The 20,620-nt window shown below is 29.2% G+C and overlaps 1 protein-coding gene and 1 non-coding gene across 2 annotated transcripts; one reads left to right on the forward strand and one right to left on the reverse strand.

The window, feature by feature from the left end:
• Window positions 1-7,555: 7,555 nt before the first annotated feature.
• On the forward strand, window positions 7,556-7,629 carry Trnai-aau (transfer RNA isoleucine (anticodon AAU)). The gene has a single exon. It is a non-coding gene; the product is annotated as a tRNA-Ile (tRNA).
• Window positions 7,630-8,540: 911 nt separating this feature from the next.
• On the reverse strand, window positions 8,541-16,208 carry LOC131668164 (uncharacterized). Its single transcript, XM_058942094.1, has 8 exons — window positions 15,289-16,208; window positions 12,488-12,592; window positions 12,262-12,417; window positions 12,081-12,118; window positions 9,244-10,057; window positions 8,899-9,003; window positions 8,678-8,833; window positions 8,541-8,603 (listed from the first exon to the last, which is right to left on the reverse strand). Exons 1-8 carry the CDS (start codon window positions 16,066-16,068, stop codon window positions 8,541-8,543), a joined length of 2,217 nt encoding a protein of 738 aa, XP_058798077.1. The 5' UTR covers window positions 16,069-16,208.
• Window positions 16,209-20,620: the final 4,412 nt, after the last annotated feature.

The following is a 20,620-nucleotide window of genomic DNA, read 5'->3' on the forward strand; positions in this document are numbered from 1 at the left end:
CGATCGCGGCTTCCACTTGTTACTGAGTAATGCTATTTTTCGCAGCTCGCTTCGTGTCGGCGGTCGTTCAACGAATAACTTTCGTGCCGCTTTGCACGCACTTTTCCCGATGCAATTGGCTTTTTTTTTCATGCACCGATGCGACAATTTTTATCCGCCAAATTATCAGCTACTCAAATGACGAGAATTTCTTCAAAACAGACAAGTTAATGCAGTTGGAATTAAATGTTCTAAGACATTTTCATGCAATACATTGCAATGAAAATATTTAAATACAGCAATCATTACCTTTATTAACCGAGCATCCTAAGAAGTAGTCCACTACCTGTGATTCGAGAAATAATTACATTGCGCATTGGTATTTTCGATACATAATCGACGTATTTCATTCGAGAAAAGCATTCATTGAGTTTCTGAAAAATTGATTTATTTAAATTAACATACGTTTCATATAAAACACTTTTTATGTATCTATAGCAGTGCATTATAATCAAACTTAATAACCTTTTAATTTTCATAATAGTTTGAAACAAATAACTAATTATGGATATTTATACCTGATAGTTTTTTGCATTTGCAATATATGATCACCAATATTCACGACCAAGGAGACACATTTATTACATGGCAGTCTATCTGCTGAATATCACAATCAAGTTGTACTTAATATTTCCAAAAAAAAAACTTAAAATAGAAAAATGCCGGTTCAAATAGACTTTATTACCTTAAAATACTAAAATGTAAATGCAGTCACACAGATAATTAATAAAGGAGCTTTTGTCTTAGATGTCTAATTGATTTTCATTGATTTTTCTAGCACCAATAGCAGCTACGTTCTGTTTGATAATACTCAATTTCTCAACTGAACTGATATACCATATAAACGTACTACCGAAACCCATTGCAAGAACTATAATGATTATCATTACGGTGCAGATGTATATCAACACATTTAAATCGACTGTACGATAGAAAGTTAAATGCAGTTTCTACTAAGTACTAAAGATTAATGTGTTACAATTTTAACATTTTTTATAATACCTTTCCACCGCCAATTTATCACATGACTACCAAATAAGAATAGGGAGCTGAGGTAAAAATTATAAACTGTTATTAAAAATGTTTATAAATGGATTTGTCTCCTAATAATTGATTTCTCAGAAATTGAAGAGTCGTCCAATATTCGACATACTTATTAAAAAAATGTAGAAACAGAGAAACAACCATTTTTTGCACCACAATGATAAGCATTGATTGCACTCTTCCTACTCTATAAATAAAGTAATATGACGTAAAAGATTCATTAGCAATTTATAATCATGCAAAGTTCAATAGCTTCTCCAACCAAGTTATTCTATGATTCATCGTAATTCCGCTCTTAGCATCGCTTTCTCACCCTTCGCTGATTACATTAGCATTGCTCAAGGTATCGGAATGCCCAGTGAATTCCCTAATCATTTACAAACACGATGATTCATCGAATGTGCAAATAAAGTTATATACATGGTTTAATTCCAAAACCACCAAGCCTCTTTGTTAACATTAAAAAACAACATAGAGCTAATATCGATTAAGTTACACCTTTAGAAAACTTGCTGAATACTAACTAATTTACGATATGCGCCTGTAAAGACTAGTAAGTCTTTCCATGATAATTAATTAGTATAGGTTTATCGAAATCAAGTGCCGATGCCGATCAGTTTATATCGAAAAAGCTCTCGCTCAAATTCGAAAGGCTATGGCTGGTGTACTTGATCTTGACGTTCACTTGTCATTGGACAATTTACAAGCTCTTCGAAATTTTTGTTAATTTATCTAATGGTGATTTACACACGTAGTGCTGTTGTTATAAATTTAAAATTCTGGAAGCGTTACAAAAATATTTGCTTGGAGTCAACTGATATATCTACCAATGTTATTATATATAATTTGAATTTTCCGTTAAAGTTCACGAACCAACGCGAAATACACTTAGTAGTCGACGACGCTAGATATTTAAATCAGCAAATTTAACGGCAAGTTGTATTCCTAGAAAATTCAAAGACGCGTGCTGTACATTTGCTTCGTACAAACTACGACGTATTATAAAACTTGTTCTGCACACGAGAAGTACGAATCTTGATTCAGCGAGAGCTTCTGATTTTTTAACGTCATTACATCGACACCTCGGTGTACACCGAGCGGAACGAATGACGCACGTACCATCGTAAATGGCTTACTCGAGCTACATAAAAATCATTGTCCCGCAATAACGAATGTTCTATGCAAACGTATCCGAGGTGATTGACGCCTTTAGATTATTTTTGGACGATGTCATTTCGAATCAAGAATCTTGATCACTTACATTTTTACAGAATATTAAATGATAAATATTTTGCTGTATATTATTACTTTTGTTTAATTTCTTTTACATATAAAATATATTCGAATATGAGATTCGCATATACTCTAATATTATATGAAATTTAAAAGGAATCAATCGGCTGTAAATAGTAACATATGACCTCCTTTAACAATTTCCAGAGTTGTTTGTTTTTGGCAGAGAAAATATTATTTAAATTATGTACATATTTTTAAAAACAGATTCAGATTTGTAAAACTATATATCAAGGTAGTCTACTATTTATTATAAAAATACCTGCAAGACGCTAAAAAAATTGCCTTTGTCACGACGAGCGGATACCAATCAGCACTTACTTTTGTAATGCAAGGCAATTTATACTTTTCTATGATAATTATTGAGCAGGTAAGAGCTATCGGCTCCTTCTTTTTATTTGCTGAGGTGATAGAGATGCGTCACGCAATATGTCGATAAATCGATATCCCATTCTCTTTGCTATTTCGTCAACCTCTTCGATTCGTTCCTCTTTACACCCTACGCGCGTCCAAAATGTATAACGGTTTATACATATCTGCCCGACATTTGTGGATTGAAATACGGCGTCAGATGAAATTCTTCTGCGACGCGTCGCATAATATAACGAGACTACACTCAGAAACCACTATAATAGTTATCTGATTACTTTTATTTTTTTGGTCATACTTTTTTTATTTTATTAAAAAAGTTTTTTGCATTATTAAAACATAAGAGGTTATTTTTTTAATTAATAACAATTATTTGTTAGTTTATAATTATTTATAATTACTAGAAACATATTATATTTGTACTTCCAAATTGAAAAATATTGAACTGTAATCCTTTCTGTTATGCAATTCAATCTTCATTTTGGATGTACAAATGTACGGTTCCCTTGTATTTTTCGATACGGAATCGGAATCTGAATCCGATATAAAAAATGAAATAAATCTAAAAACAACCCCTATAATAAAGTAAAAACTAAATCTTCTTTCATAAAATTAGTTTTCTTTATTTATTAATTTATAATTTTTTTTTAATTATTACATTTTTTATTTTTACCTTTAAAATTACTTGATTTTTATTTTTATAACAAAAAAATTTGAATTTTGTGACCGAATGGATAGTTTTCATCCCATTTTAGAAGTTGCTTTTATTTTTTTTCAAATTTAACGCCAGATTTAGATTCAGCATCGAAAAATATATCGGAAACGTATATCGGCACTGTCATAACAAAGCAAATTGAATTGCGTGACTAAAAGGGTTAAGTTAAAAATCGAAATTGATGATTCATCTAATATCAATCAATATGATTCTTCGATCTAACTTAGAAATGTGACCGAATTATAATTCGTAAAGAAAATTTATTATTACGATATGTAATGGTGGTACGTGCTCACCGTAATAAAATACCTTTAGATATTCATCAATGAATCCCTAGAAATTGAACGAATAAAATAAGAGTTAACAGATTAACCGAAACCTATAAAGTGGGAATAGTTCTACAAACAAATTACCCTATATGTGTAACATACCAGTAGATTTTGATCACGTTGAAAGAGTAGATGGATACGACAGCTTTATAAATGCAAACATTTCAGCATAAGATATAATTGGTACGTAACAGTACATCCTTAAATATGATGAAAGATAACACCACCGAAGTTTTTAATCTTTTGCACTGGTTGTATTTTATTGGCATACGGCTAGCTGCAACAAATGCTGCAATGAATTTACGATAATAATAGTCGCTTATATTTGTAAAAATGGATAAGATTTCAACTACTGCTATATTAAATGGAAACATATTAGAAAGCAATCAAATCCATCATTTTGAGTTTACATGTAATGTATTTACCTCGTTGCAAGGGTTGATACGGTATGTAGTTATTTGAATACTTGATAATGGGGTTGCGACTATCAGTTCGTCTCTTTGTTGTAAGATAATTGTCCGATGATTTTATAGTACGTATATGACAACTTCCGCCTCTAGATTTATAAGTAATCGAATTTGAAGTGACTTGTACGACCGTATAGCTAAAGTCTGCGACTGCATCAAAGCTATTTGCATATTTGATGTTGAAATTGCGTGTACTGCTTTAAGGCAGCCCTTTCTCCCCATGTAATCGCGTAATTATACGTCATAGCTTGGCGTAGCAATGACAATTTTTACGTTTAAACAAACCCAATATTCACGAACGTTATTGCTGTTATGAGAATGCTGTAGCTGTAATCTCGCAACGAGCATACCTGATATTAAAATTGCATTTAGAGCTTAAACGGATCCCTTTGTCATTGTAAAATTATGTAATTGCATAATCTAGTCTAGATGTAATGACTCATGGTTCGTTTTTCAAGAAAAATCAATTTTCAATGACGTTACTGCTATTAAAAACTTATATATATCAATCACTTCACAACTTACATATATCTGATATTAAATTTATGTACATTGTTTAAATACATACCACAGATTGTATCGATGACATTGGTTGCGCAGAATAAAGGAGTAACAAATATTACATGTTTATTTTTAAGTAAAACTTTTGTTAAGCTTTTATAAAAAAGCTATAACTAGAATACATTTTGTTTTTGCAATTTGGATGTTGAAATTGAGATAAGTGCTATTAGAATTGTACTAAAACTTTTTTATAATGTGGTACTGTAACTAATTTTCACTTAATGATAGATTTTCATTTTCCTCTTTTATATTCGATTATAAACGTTTTTATTATTTTTTGTATAATCATTTATGTTTCAAGCTTTTGCTTTTAAATAACTAATATGTATTAAATCTCTTATGATAATTTCGTATCAATAAAAAAAATTAATCGAGGAATAAGTGCACTTCTCTGGAAAATAAATACATTTAAAATATTACCTCGTGAAGTGGGTCATTCGTTTCAATTATTGTAGATTATTATCACTTTTATCATGTAAAATATTCATTCTATCATAAATACCTTACCGCACTTGTGAAAAACTACGGTATTATATCTTATTTCTCTTATATCGATTGGTATTCAGTTAGTTTCTGATCAAATTTAACGAACTTAAATAAGTGAAATTGGTATCTTGATTAATTCAAACTTTTACACGTTTCCATATGTTTTTTTCATGAGATTTCAGTTATTTAAATGAATCGTAATGACTATTGGCATATAAGATAAAGTCATCAGCTAAATTATGTAAAAAGTTTTATCTGTTGTTATTTCATATTTCCGAGAATATGCCTAAGCGAAAAATTATCTCTTTTGAAAAGTAAATGCTAAGGTGTTTTGCTTCAGTTAACGTTGATAAATAGTTTTTTCAATCTGGGTAATTATAAAATATTGCGGATAAATATTTCTTTAGAACACAATCCTGAAGTCTGAACGACTAAAATATCTCATGTTTTCTTTTATTTTTAAAGACTATTATTATTTAGTGCTCTTCGAACGCTTTTTCTTTCATGCTTTTCTATTATTTATTACATTATTTAAACCTTTTACATGCCAACTTGGAGATTCGAATGAGTACGAGTAAGTCATACTGTTTAATGGGGTGTTTTGATGTGGGGAAATAGGTTTAGTAGGTATCTACTCTGTGGCCTTGCCACCTACTCGCCGAAAGTGCTTCTGGTGTGAATTTTTCCAAACCTAGCGATTGGGCGTGAAGTAGCATGTCACGATCTGTTAGAGATTGGAGTGCAGACAATTGTGCACGGCTTTTGTTCTGAATGCTTTGGACCATAACATATTCGAAGGCCACAGATGATCAGCAGCTGTTAACCATACCTGCGATCTAATGCTCTCTTGACGCGCGGAGCAATGAAGAGAGAAGGACGAGACACGTAACCGAGACCGATAGCATTTTCCCGTTTTTCTAGCTCTTTTTTTTCGTTTTTGGGAATTCATTTTATTTCGCCACAACACTCGAGTTAAGCACACAGGTCTCGAGATAAAGCACATTGAATATTTCATTGTCTTGAACGAGTTTTCCCCAAACCTTTTCGAAAAATAAGATTTACGACTGGAAATGTTGAATGAGTGGGTGTGAACGTAATTTAAGCTTGAAAAAAAAGAGTTTGATATTGGTGGGCTTAAGGACTCATGTTGAACGTGTGCTTATTGTAAGATTTGAGCACAAACAGATGTGATGATTGACGAAAGTACGAGTAAAACTCTTTTGTCTTCCAAACGTAAGATATGTGAAAACAAAAGTGAAAAATGGAAGGACTACCAAGCGAAAAAATATAATTGCCTATCCGAAGCGAATCTCAAATTGTCACGTGAGAGTTTGAGCAATTTTCCACGTGTCAGATTATTAAATGCTCGATAGGTTACTGCTCTGAATAACAGTAGGCTAACGAAAATATATGGATCAAATGAACTTCTACATCGAAATTATCTCGATCATTTATGTACTCAACAGTGAAGAAATTTCTGTAGGACTCAATTGAACAAAAGTTGAATGAAATACTCCGATCTTCAAACACTCCAGATATGTAAATGCGTTATCGCAGACCCACTGCCATGACACCAATACCAGATTAGTAAAACCCAAGTTTTATAAAGCTGTTGATCCCAGTGATCGATTTGATGGAGCGAGGAGAGGAGAGGAAGGGGGAGGCCGCCACATGCTGCAGACATGCGCCCGAAGGCCCAACGGAAAACTCTTATGGAAATGGCAAAGATCGCTTAAGCGAAAAAGGAATACTGAAAAATGAAAGCCAGAAAAAAACGGAAAGAGGACATGTGATGGTCTTTTTCCTTCCGGCGACGTGTGGTACTATCATAGATTCGTCAGAACTCTCGGACAGGCAAGTCATCTTGTGGAAAATACATTTTTGAATTGATTCTCTGCGAGCGAGTTGTAATTGTAGAGTTTTCTTCGATCGCATCATCGCTTAATTTACGTTTAATTTTAGTGACTATTTATACTTTGTAATTGTTCAATTTACATTATTTACATTTATTTCACATTTATTCCGATAGCAAGATTTTTTAATTTATAATTAGGTTCTATATGTACGAATAATTAGCTTAAAAAATATTCCTCTTTTGTTTCTTATTGTAAAAAAAAATCACTTCATAAACATATTGATATAAATTAACTTAATAACATTATATTATCATTAATATTTAACAAAAAATTAATTTTTAGTAGATTTATAATAAAACTAGACTTTACTATAACATTAAGAGTTTATACTTCATTGGCTCCATAGCTCAGCTGGTTAGAGCGTCGTGCTAATAACGCGAAGGTCGTGGGTTCGATCCCCTCTGGAGCCATTTTTTTTTCTTATTATTATTTCTTAATTTTTATATATTCTTGAATTTTCAATATCCAAGTACTAACAAAGTGATATGTATAAATCGAAACATTTCTAAAAATAAATGACAGCTTCTGTCCAACCACTATACGAAATGAAAATGAGATAAAATATATTGAAATATTCATCGTATAAAGATCAGAAAATATATATAATATTTAGTCAATATTTACTAGATAATACGTTCTTAGATGACAAGAAATATGACGAGTGAAATACAAATTGAGTGATATATATTATTTTTATTGTTTAACCTTATTCATAGCGAAATTTACCATTCCTATGAACTGTAACTCCGTAAAAATTCGTATTTTAAGCTCGAAGATATGTTCTGCATCAATCCTAATGGTTTTCTTTAAGCTACCTAATTTATACATGATTCTGTGTTCTTGTATATTTTTTTATAACTTCTTTGTAGTTAAACTGGTATCAAATATGATTAGATTTGATCAATTCAAATAGAACGAAATATACATAAACAATGTCTGTATAACTGTTTGGGTAAAATAACGAATAGAGTAATGTGTACCAAAGTAGAACATAGAAACTGACACGCACACACACACACACACACATACATACATATATACCAATAGATGCTTTAAAACATATCCACTAATATTTATAAATCTTATTTTGAATACGTTTTATCATGTGACCTTTTTCAACATTAACGTTGAACTTGAAGATTTGAGTAACGGTTTTTAAATATGAGATTAATTTTAATACGTAAATGGTAGCTTAGATCTTATTATATGCGCCAATTTGAATGATAAATAATATGGAAATTATCATAGAAAAGATAGAAAGCAAAAATATGAATAAATGCATAAAAAATAACATAAAAATTAATTTCAATAATTTTACTATTTATTTATTCTCATCAGAAGCACTTTGCAATAAGCTAAATGCAGAATATGATGTTTTCATAATCTAAAAATGAGAATAATAAATTTTTATATATGAAAACTGTTTTCAAACCTTTCTAAAAGAATTGTCGTTGTTACCCAAACAAAAGTATCCAGGGCTAAAGAACATTGTCCTTTCCAAGAAAGATAGCAGTTTTTATTGGCAAACATCAAAATAAAGTACAAGACTTTTTTCTGTTTCTGATCCAAATCTATCCAATCTGACTGACTAATATTCTTTACAATAACTTCACTCTGTAAAGTAGAATGTTTTGAAAATATGTAAATCTACGTTTCCATTTTAATTATGTATTTTTAACCTTTAGTTTTAATTCGTTTCCATACCAACAGTATAAAAATACTTGAGCAAGCATACACAATAAGTACATAGCCAATCCTAAAAACTCAACGCCTGTAATATCGCTCTGAAAAAAATGTTGTTCATAATTTCGAGTTACAAGCAATGATCACTTCAGCAAATTTAACAGTTTAATTATTATATCTAATATATTAATCTATGGTTTGTGCCTTTTTAAGCTTATAAGAAGCGCATTCTGTTTCTAAAGACGATGTCAATGTTCTTTTGTTATGAATAAACTTCATTATATATTAGAAACATCAGTACAAAGATAATAAAAAATACACATAAAATCAGATCAATTTACCTGTACCATCTGGAAAATACTGGCACATAAAGTTAATAAACTCAAAATGAAAAGTGGTACGACAACACTGATAAAAACTTCCTTAACTTTATAAACTATTTTGTTAATGTGTATATGATGGATAATATTTTGTCTGAAAGTATCTTTATCTTTACTATTGATTGATTTAATTATTCTATAACTTACTAATTCAAACTGGAATGTGGCTAAAATAATAAAGCCGTATATCATAGTATCCATAGAAACGTTAATAAAAACCCCAAAAACTGCTGCCAAAAAATGTATAACACAAGTGACAGAAAATCCAATAGTTGTTGAGTCATCGTAAAACTGATAAGTTTTGAAAGGTGGAACGAAGTCTGTAGGTTTCAGAGTGATAAAAGGTATAAGACAAAAAATTACTCCAGTAGATTGTGATAATACTAAAATATTTTTGAAAATTTGTGTGTGTTGGATTACGTATTTCTGCATAAGGGTATTTTCTTCTGCACACGCAGTTTTGCAGAAATCTTCGCGAAAACATTGCAATAGTTTCTTTAATTTGGGTTTTTTGATACTAAAATTTAATATTTTTAAACATAAACAGATAAAGGTTACAGTTAAAAACATCACACCGATAACTTCTTCTAAAACATCCTTCAGCATATAAAGTTCTATAACTTCTGTTATAGTGAAATAAAAAATTATCGTTCTTACTATATACCCCCAATATTTTTTCAAAGTAGCAAATCTATTAGTATTTTCTAACCAGAGACCACAATAAGTAAGCGTTTGAAAATTTAATGGCAATAAATCCATATCTACTTTGAGTATTCTAACTTCTATGTAATCTCACAAGTGAAAGACGACAGACGGAACATAGATAGCGTCACTGTAAATGCTGCTGATGATAATTACATATAATGAAGGAAGTTAAGAGCCCTCTTACCGATTGTATATTAATCGCACAATTTCTGTTGAGAGACAAGCGAGGAAAACGAGAACAATAGTTCCACTCACTGATGTGTTAGTATGGCATTAACTTACATAAAGAATATTCAGTGTTTTCTGCAGGTCAAATAAACACAAAGAAAATGAAAATAACTTTGTTCATTTATAGTTTTTCTGTTTAATTTAATAATGGAACTAATAAAAATAAGATAATGTGAAAAACTATTGAAACCGCATCAGTTGCTGAAATTAATATAAATTTGAATATTGTGACTAAATGTAGAAATCATGCATACATAGGTGTTGTATTAAATGAGCGAGTAAATGTCAGAGAAAATTTTTTGTATGAAGGTGTAAAATAGGTTTTAAGAGTTTGCACGTGGAGATTCAATACGAGTCGATAACATACTCGTATTATTGTAGGTAGGTAATATTATACACACTTATGTAATATCAATCAAATATTTTGAAAAATTGCACCTACTAAAAACAACACTAATACAAATTCATGTTTTCTAAGCTGTATTATAGTTCAACAAATTAACTCATTATCCACAATAGTTTGGCTGTGCGACAATAATATAATGTATTTGAGTTTTTGTTGCCCTTAAAATAATAAATCAATCCTTTTCAATTGCTTTTACATGTAACGTAACAATCAATGAAAAATATATTTTTATAATACAATTTATGAACAAAGAATATTTTTTTAAGAAGCCTTTTATTGCAAATTAGAATTGTATTATAAATGTGTTAATTGAATTTATAAAAATGATAATAGATGCTGAGTTAAAAGAGAAGGCTCCGTAAGAAAAGTAGATTATTTCACTTTAGCTATTTTATCATTTGAATACTCGCATTAAATTAGTAACATTTTATTTTCCCATATTTCTAAATAAATTATATTCCTAAAAATTTAACTCCATTACAGAAAAACTTGTAAAAATTGATCTCGAGTAATAATAGAAAAATTGACAAATAATATAGTGATTCACTAACATTAAAATAATTTATAATTATATTAGTACTATTATTGCATATTCATCGATTGCCTTTTATAATCATATTATTATAAAAATGAATACTAAATAGATTTTTAATTCTGTAATTATTTAAGTTTTTTTTTAAATTTCAATAAAAATAAAATTTAAAATAAATTTTCGATTTGAATTTTAATTTAATTTAATTTTTAATTTTAATAAAATTTTTAATAATTTTAATTTAATTTTTGAATTGTTTTTTAATTATTTTTTTTCTCTGGTATCATTCTGTTGTGATATTTCATCACGATCGATTAAACCATTGATAAATTAAAATATATACCCATGTAAGTCATTGCTTCGGATAAAATTTCTACCATATTCGATCAAGATTTCCAAGAATCGCACGTTGTTACATTTAGACTTACTAAACTACTAATATACTAGTTAACATTCAAGTTTCGTAACTTCATTTTATGTTTTAAAAGTAGGCCACAATAACAGAGGATTGTGATAAATATTTGTCATTTATTGTTAGCACACAAATATCGAATATTTATGAACTTAAAAAAACTAACAAAAATATAACATATAGTTTGTTCTTTATTTTTCCGTAATTTAAATATTTTTAAAACTTATCCTACAATTTGTTTTTAATTACAGAGCACTAACTAATAAAAATGACGTTTTATTTATATGAACATGCACGAGACATATAAAAAAATAATTATAACAGTAAGTTTTCAAAATATTTATCTAAATAAATATAATTATAATTATATTTATGATATATAGCAGTGGTTTTTACACATGCAAAGTATTCATATAAAACATATTAGTATGATTATACATTCCCATACATGATTCCACAATGTATGGAAAATCAAACATATATGGACCTTGTTAACCAGGATAATTTATGCTTGCTTTAATAAATTAAAAGCTGCATACGATGTTTTTATAACCTGAAATGCAGTAATTATAAAATATTAAAAGAATTGAGTTGAATAAATAATAATAACAGAGAAAATATGTAGAAAATGAAAATTTATGAAAAATGTATTTCTTAATTATTATAACTTCAAAGAATTTCATCATAAACACTTACCCATATAAAGGTATTCAAAGATAATCGACATACACCATGATATGAAATATAAAATCCTTCTTGTCCCGAAAGCATAGCAAACCACAAATTCCTTCTTTCCTGACTATCATAATCATACCAATCACTTTCATAGATTTTATCCATAACATTTTGGCTCTGGAAAAATAATTGTATTATTCATTCTAACACTCATTAAATATAATATAATAAAAAGTAATATTCATACTTTTAGTAGAAGTTCATTTCCATACCAACAATAAAAAAATACTTGTGATAACATGCAACCAAGATATAGGAGTAATGATACAAATTGGAGATTAGCCACACTAATCTAAAATTAAATATCAGAAACTAGTAGTCTAATATAAGAAATGATGTGCATAATTAAACAATTTTATATATAACTATACATGCACTAGAAACATTATTGATTAAACTATGTCCTCAACATCACAACAATTTTCCTTTCATTATTGTGACGAATTGCAAAAATAATGATTTTATTTCTATTATTTTTACAGATACATATTTTGAAACGTCAAAACCAAAGTTTCTGATACATCGTGCCATAATTCTCGATTTACTGCATGTTCATGCGAAAATCTCAAAATGTTTAGTGAAATCTCACAGAATTCCAAACAATACCATAGGAAGAGAAAAGGTTCAATCTTAATGGGATTACCCTTATAGCAAAATTATAAACAAAAATATATATAGTACTTTACATTTCAGTATAAATTGTTACACAAAGACATTGGATCCAAAATTAAGTTCAACGTGCATGGTTAATGTTTCTATCCATGATTATGACTATGGATGGATCAGATTTTAAAAAAGATATAACAAAGTCAATTAGGTATTAAGCGTAAGATATATTTGTTTTGGTATTTATGTTTTTATATTATTTATTACATTAATTGAAACATATACGTGTCAAGTTTACACATTTCAAGATGTATCAGAAAAACCTACCATAAAATAATATGTAGCCTAACATACCGCACTGTGGTTGGTTGATAATAAAGAGCGCGAAATTTTGAATATTCGTATATTTTGAAATATTTTAATTATATATCTAGGAGTGTGAGATTTATATTTCAGCAGTAAATTTAATCTGTGAATAATTAAGGTGGATAATAATCTGCAAGAATGGAAATATATCGTTAATAAATCGTTTTGAGTACATTATGCTTTGAAATTATCATTACAAATCTTTAATTTTAAAACATGTGATACTCAAATGAATATTGTTTGAAAATTTGATTAAGAACGAGAAAGTGAATAAAATAAAAAGGGAAAATTCATTTTTATTGTATGTACATTATAAATTAATAAGTATGTGAGCAAGGGAAACTAATCATCAGAATATTAATCCCGTTAAATTTGAAGAATATTCATGGATGTTTTCATAGAGTTAACAAAAAGTACACGATGTTAAACGTGTTACTCAAACTAATATACAATTAGAGCTATAATGACTAATATCAAGTATGTAAAATGTAATGTTGTATAATAATATATAATGTCTTATCGATCGTAGATTCAATTAATCTTTTGGACAATTTATCTTAAAATGAGTAAAAGTTCTTTGGTTGTTGTAAAAAGATAGGTGAATGTTCTATTTTTGTTCTTTAATGAATATTAATGTACATATGTAATCTATTTTAAACAGCATGACTTATTCGTGCTCATTAGAAACTCCAAGTCGACGTATAGAAGGTTCAAATAATGTAATAAATAACAGAAAAACATAAATGAAAGTCCAGCGAAGCGCGCTAACTAAAACTGGTTATTCAAAAGATTCATTAAATCTATGACTGATAAAATTTACTAAACAATCACACTATTATGAAATACTATTGGTTGCTATATATTAGTAATAAATAATAATAATAATAAAGGCTATAAATCTTCTAACTTTTTGAATTTCGGTTCCGTGTAGGTTACTGTATCGTTATGAAAATCAGGTTTCGGGTTCTTCCCGAATGACAACAATTAACAGAATGAGCACTGATCGATTTTCATCGAAGTGATCGGTATTTATTATTTTCTTTTTTGCACGTTCTTGGAGAGGTCCAAAAAAATTCAAGCGGTGTACTTTTTCACAGCCACTTTCTGCAACAACTGCAGATGCCAAAAATATGTTTTACTCCCTGAGAGAACAATATTACTTTCTATATCACATACGGACACCAAATTATCAATTTGTATACTAATAACACAAATAAAATTTCAAAACAACCTTTTAGTATTTTACAACGAGTTATTACCATACGTATATTCCACTTCAATCAATCACAACTGTAAATATCGATGCCACGTAATTTTTTAAAGATAGTAGCGTTATTTAGCGCGTTTAGCGCGCTCCTTTGTTGTTTTTTTCGTTTTTATTACATTATTTTTATGATACATCATAAATTTACTTTACAGTAGCGGTTTTTTACGACCTCAATATTTTATTAGTATTAGTAATACATTTTCACATCGTATGTTCTTTTTTGCCTTGTTGAAAATATCCGTGAACATTTTTTATATTTAATATTCTCATAGGGAATTTTCGTTTCCCGCATATCTTTCCTTTTACAATGTAAAAAAATAAAAACGTAATTTCCTCTGTTGTATTCTATTCACTTTTTCCCTCTTCACATCACATTTCAAGACGACGCTGTTAATTTCACATACGTAATCAAATTATCGATTTGTACTGATTATTCCATCATAATTTGAAAAGATAACTTCGTATTTTCTTAAAACAATTTGTTAACGGCATATTTAAATTTTTGCAGATTATTGTCCACATTAATTATTTATAAATTAAATTTACTGCTGAAATATAAAACTTTCACTTCTACAGATATATAATACAGCTATTTCATAGTATAGGAAAATTAAAAATTTCGCATTCTATTTTCAGATCAACCAATATATCATAATGCTGGATGTCAGTGACTCATCATTTTTTTTAAATTACAAATGCCGAATTTAAATAAATGTATAAGAATGAAATATGAAAGTAGGTTCATTTACCTGGGACATTTGAAGAATACTAGCACCTAAGGTTATGAGACTAAAGAAGAAAAGTGGAGCCACAACTCTTATGAAAAAGTCTTGAATTTTTACATTGAGCTTTTTCAATAAAATCTGATGCTCAACACAGATCTTAATCGGTGTGGTGAAATTCAAGTATCGGCTACTATTTATTTCATGTTGACAAGTTACTAATATGATGAAGGCATAGGCCATAGTATCCATTGAGACGTTCAAAATTACTCCAACGATTGTTGCAAATATTTGTATACAGTAGGAAATCATATAATTTTTAGGATTTGTAATATCATAAGGATTATAAACTTTGAACGGTAAATTAAACTCATTACGAAAAAAACTTAGCATTGCTGAAATTAACATGGTAAAGCCACATGACAAAGACAAAATCATCACAAACAGGTATATATTCTTGATGTCGGTTGAACGCTTTTCAATTATTTTTATCTCCTCTTGTGTCATTGGTTGACAAGCCTTAGATCGAAAGTCTTCAAGAATATCCCACATTTCATCTTGACGTAATACGAAATTGAATAATTTTAAGAGTAAACCAATGTATGTTATTGCATGAAATAAAACTTCTATCATTTCGTTAATATTTCCACGATTCACAGCTAATTCTATAATTTGGCTCAAGTTAAATAACCCGAGGATGGAAAATACTATAAATCTCCAAGTCATTTTAGCAAAGAAATAATGATGATCAGTATACCACAAGCCGAATATATTGCAAACTCGAAAATGATTGGGTAAGATATCCATAATTGTTGATAATTGTAATTACACACTTTTATATGTTTAAAATTACGCTAAATAAAATATTTTAAACAACATGAATATTGATTCATTTACTGTTCAAGTATCAAATTGACAATTTGTCGTTTACACTCTCATTTATCAAAGTACTAATAGAATTCTGGGACACTGTACAAGAATATGAATGTGCAGAGTGGGCAACAATGTAGCCGTTGTGGATGTCATGGTAACAAACCTATAGCAAAGTGCACTATAATAGATTGTAAATCATACTTTGTAATCTCATTATTCTATTATACATAGGTTTCTTCGTGAAACCTACAATTTGAAACCATTCAAGCATAGCAAGTGCAAAACGGTGCAACTGAGGGTGTAGCTAAGAACATCACGACAAACAGTATTTTTCTGTCAATTCTTATCGGCAGGTTTTAAGAAAAATCTTTAGTGTTGTGGAAAATTTATTTTAATTCAGCTATCACTTAGGTTCTGTTGAAGCGATTGAAATTAATCATCGAGTCATTTTACTTTGCAAGATAATCGTCACAGACTTGTAGAGATCTTGTAAGAATATATATTTTATCCGTAAATGTGAACGGGTTTAATTTCATTTTTTAATCTTTTTATGATTTTACACAATATTAAAACTTTATTATGCTAATAATTTTATCAGTTGGCGTGGAAAAATCAACTTTACGTAAGTGATTTTCGCTATTATGTGAATAAAATACTTCATATACGTGTACAATATTCCAGCAAATAGAATTCTAAATAATCGACAAAAAAATAAAATACCTCTAGATGAAAATAAAGAAGAAAAATTTTAATGTTTAATATTACTATTACGTATACACGATCTTACAAGGTTCATCTCTCAATGTTATGCATACGTCAACTATCCGTGATGAGCCGATGTCCTCAATTAGCTTTCAGATCTTTAGGAACGTACTTTTTATCAAAATAATTAGTAATATTTTTGTTTCTGATTTTATTTATAATTTACATTTTTACATCTTAATTATCATAAAAATATTGTTTCGATATTGAATGTGATAAGTGCATGTAAAATAAAATTAATACAATAAAATAAACATTTAACAAGATAAAGGGAAATACAAGACGCGTGATTGAGTAAGGTTTTCGTATAGAATCAACTGTAAAGCACAGACCTGAGATGTAATCCACCTGAGCCGAGTTTAATAATAGTATATTACACACCTACCTGGTGTAGTAAAATAGATTCTTATCTCATGTGAGGTTTATGCTCGAGCGAAACGAACCTACGGAAAGGCACACGAGACGAGATGTTGAAAAATAATTAATCTCGTAGCCAAGCTAAAAATGGGCGTCAAAGATACATTTCAATGGTAAGAGTGAGACAATAAGCAGATTTTCAGCAATTTGATATCAAATATAAATACTATATATACAAATGTTCACTACATCAATCGTAGTTTTTTTTAATTCTCCGAAGTTTTATTCTAACACTGCGTAGGAAAAAAATATAAAAGCATGCTGCTTAAAATAAGAAATAATTTTGTAAATTTTTTCTGATAGTTCTGAATAATCATTTTTTCTTTCTCCGTTCTAGGCTGACAAAGTGGTGATCGGAAATCTTCCAGTAAATTACACATTTCATCGTATCTCAGTACAAAATTATAAGTTTTCAAGAGGTAAGATGTAAATGTTAAGGTTATAAATAGATTATCCGCCATTTCTTTAACGTCTCCAACTATAGTTATTAATTCTATAATTTGGACCAAATTGAATAAAGAGGTCACGAAAAGTATCAAATATCTGGCAAGCATTTTTATGTACCGAAAACTTCTGTTTTCATACCACATACCAAACCATTTGCAAACTTTAAAGTGATACGGTAAAATATCCATTATTATTAGTTTATTTATTAATAAAAGTTTCTTAGTTATCGTTTAGTCTTCAGAGAATAAAGATATGATTATTTACAAACAATAGAGCTGCACTACGCAAACGATTCGCGTTCACCTACTCCCTTACCACACTGATATATTCAAATTGCTATAAATTGCGTGCATATTTGCTAACGTTTGATTGACGTCTTTCGTGCTATCATTTCGTGAAATAATATCATCCCTTCTATAGAATACGTGTTCGTGTACCTCTGGCAACTTCTCAACTTAGCTGGTCTGTCAGTAATAGTCAGAATTTGAGTATGTGCATACATATACTCGTACATTCGAAGTTTGGAAAAAAACAATCTAATTTTGTGCAGTAAAATCTTTATTAGATTATGTAATAAAGTATCATATTTTCTTATTTCATTTTACGCTTGGTATAAAAGGAGTGTGTGAACTTACAAATAATACTCTACTATTTACTAAAAACGTAAAACTATTAGAGCATTTAACTATTTAGAGCACTACATTATTTCAGTTTTATAATAATAATAATAATAATAATTTATTCCAGAATAGTATACTTAGATGCTTACTTTACCACACATTATTTCAGTTTTATATAAATTGATCAAATATGTTATATTATGTTATTCATGCTTAAAGACTTCAGTAAACTGTTATGAGAAAGTTAATGAAGAATTGGTATACAGTAAAGTGCTTTCATAGCTAATATTTGATAAAAATTAACGTTCACAAAGGTACACTACAAATATTGTAAAAATAGCTCTTTGCAATTAACTTCCATTCATTTTAAATAAAATTTAAGCAATACAATATAGACGAATACCAAAATATGTAAAAAATATATTCACGACACACGATGATCATAAATCTACATACCAAGTCTTCATATTATCAATGTTTTAAGTTATTTCATGGGAGTTCTAAAACTTTGAAGCCTATCAGATTTTTATTTGTATTATTGTATGATTGAACTATCCGCTTCAATAATACGTTTAAGGGAATAACATTATTATTCTTAGAACCTACTACATTATTATCACTTAACGACAAGAGCTCTTGTTTCAAATTTTTATCGTGCATTCTAAGCTGAAAATCATTAACTATATCATTTATTTTTACACTTGTATTACTATTATTTTTCAATGACTGTATTTTTTTTTCAAATTCTATTGTAGAAGTGGCGCGCACAGTATTTATTTCATTCTTGTTTTTCAGATTGCTATAATACGGACTTTTCACTTTATACTTTTCCTCTGCATTCATACTTTCAGTGGATCCGTTCAGTGGATCGTTATTAAATGTACTTCTGATTGTGTTCGTTAAATTAAACGTAGCAGTTGAATCATAATTCTGAGAGGTAATGGACTTTACTAATTTCTCTTGATTTTTTTGAAATCGTCGATCGACTTGCGTTCTAAATAAACTTCTTGGCGTTGGTGAAGATGTAATTTCGATTTCACTTTCTGTGTACGAAGAAGAAATATAAGTCACTGGATTTTCCAAATTTGAAATGATCATAGAAGGTGTAGTAGAAGTAATATTCTGTAAATTTTTTTCTATGCTCGATTGAACTATTTTCGAAATATTTTCTTTGACTGATAATGCGTGTCCTGTTTTGCTGGGTCTTTTGTTTGTCAGATTTGAGTTTACACTTTTATCATAGAACTGTGATGTTGGTAGTTTAGATAACGAATTAATCGACGTATTATGTATTGTTTCTGATCTACCGTCGTTGACTTTTTTCATCATGTATTCTATTATTTCTTTAAAGTTCTTATTGTTCACTGTCAACGATGGTTCGGAATTGTTATGAAATTCTCTTACGTTACTTTTAATATTTTCATTATTCAGTATCGCGTTGTCTTTTAACGGTTTGTTAAATATCTCTCTCGGTTGGTTATTAACAATTAAAGAAATTTCTGAGGATTTCGATGCATTTTGAGAAACTTCGGTTGATTCGTTGTTATTATTGTGATATTCAGATATATATAATTTATCAGTTTCATTGAAACTTGATGATGTTGAATTCCTTCGTGAGGTTGCATCAAAATGATTGAAATCAGCAGTTGATTTGTTTTTCATTTGGGTACAAGTCACAGACTCTAAAAAAATATTTTAACAAATGAAAATTATATAAAGCAATGTCGCTTATAACAAACAACATTGCTTATACTTTTTAATGATAATACCATACTTACCTTCTTGACATAAATATCTTTGTTTATTGTTACAGTTTAAACCGTAGACTATCGGCTCATCGACGTCTTCAAGATCCATATTAAGACAATCACTATTTTGCTCAAAAAGTCGAGAATCTTTATACCAAGGAACAAAACCTTGTTCATGATCAGGTATGGTGCTTCCAGTATTATTCCACTTCCACACAGCTTCCACAGTCGAATTGTTCAGATCAGATGCCTTTTTCCCGCCGATCCAAATATGCCGCAACACTAAGATTAGAATCTACGATTATCCATTAAAATGGTCTTAAAATAATGCATGTGATTGAACAAAATAAAAGCTACGTACATTCTTTATTATGAAACATAATATTTACAACATGAGTGACTGTTGCAGGTGAATCTAAAGATACCAACGTAGAATTGAAATTTTTGCAGAGTTGATTTGCTTTATGCCAATTTAGTGGTATGACATTTATC

The sequence above is a fragment of the Phymastichus coffea genome, unplaced genomic scaffold (assembly GCF_024137745.1).
Source record: "Phymastichus coffea isolate CEN01 unplaced genomic scaffold, Cenicafe_Pcof_1.1 PCOF00074, whole genome shotgun sequence".
In the NCBI taxonomy this organism is placed as follows: Eukaryota; Metazoa; Arthropoda; class Insecta; order Hymenoptera; family Eulophidae; genus Phymastichus; species Phymastichus coffea.

Excerpts from the sequence above, each read along its gene's own strand:
- LOC131668164 (XM_058942094.1), bottom strand. The coding sequence starts at position 16,068 with ATGGATATCTTACCCAATCATTTTCGAGTTTGCAATATATTCGGCTTG. Across the intron at positions 12,593-15,288 it reads GTATTCTTCAAATGTCCCAG|ATTAGTGTGGCTAATCTCCA; the intron begins GTAAATGAACCT and ends ATTTAATTTTAG. Across the intron at positions 8,834-8,898 it reads GAAACGAATTAAAACTAAAG|AGTGAAGTTATTGTAAAGAA; the intron begins GTTAAAAATACA and ends TCTACTTTACAG.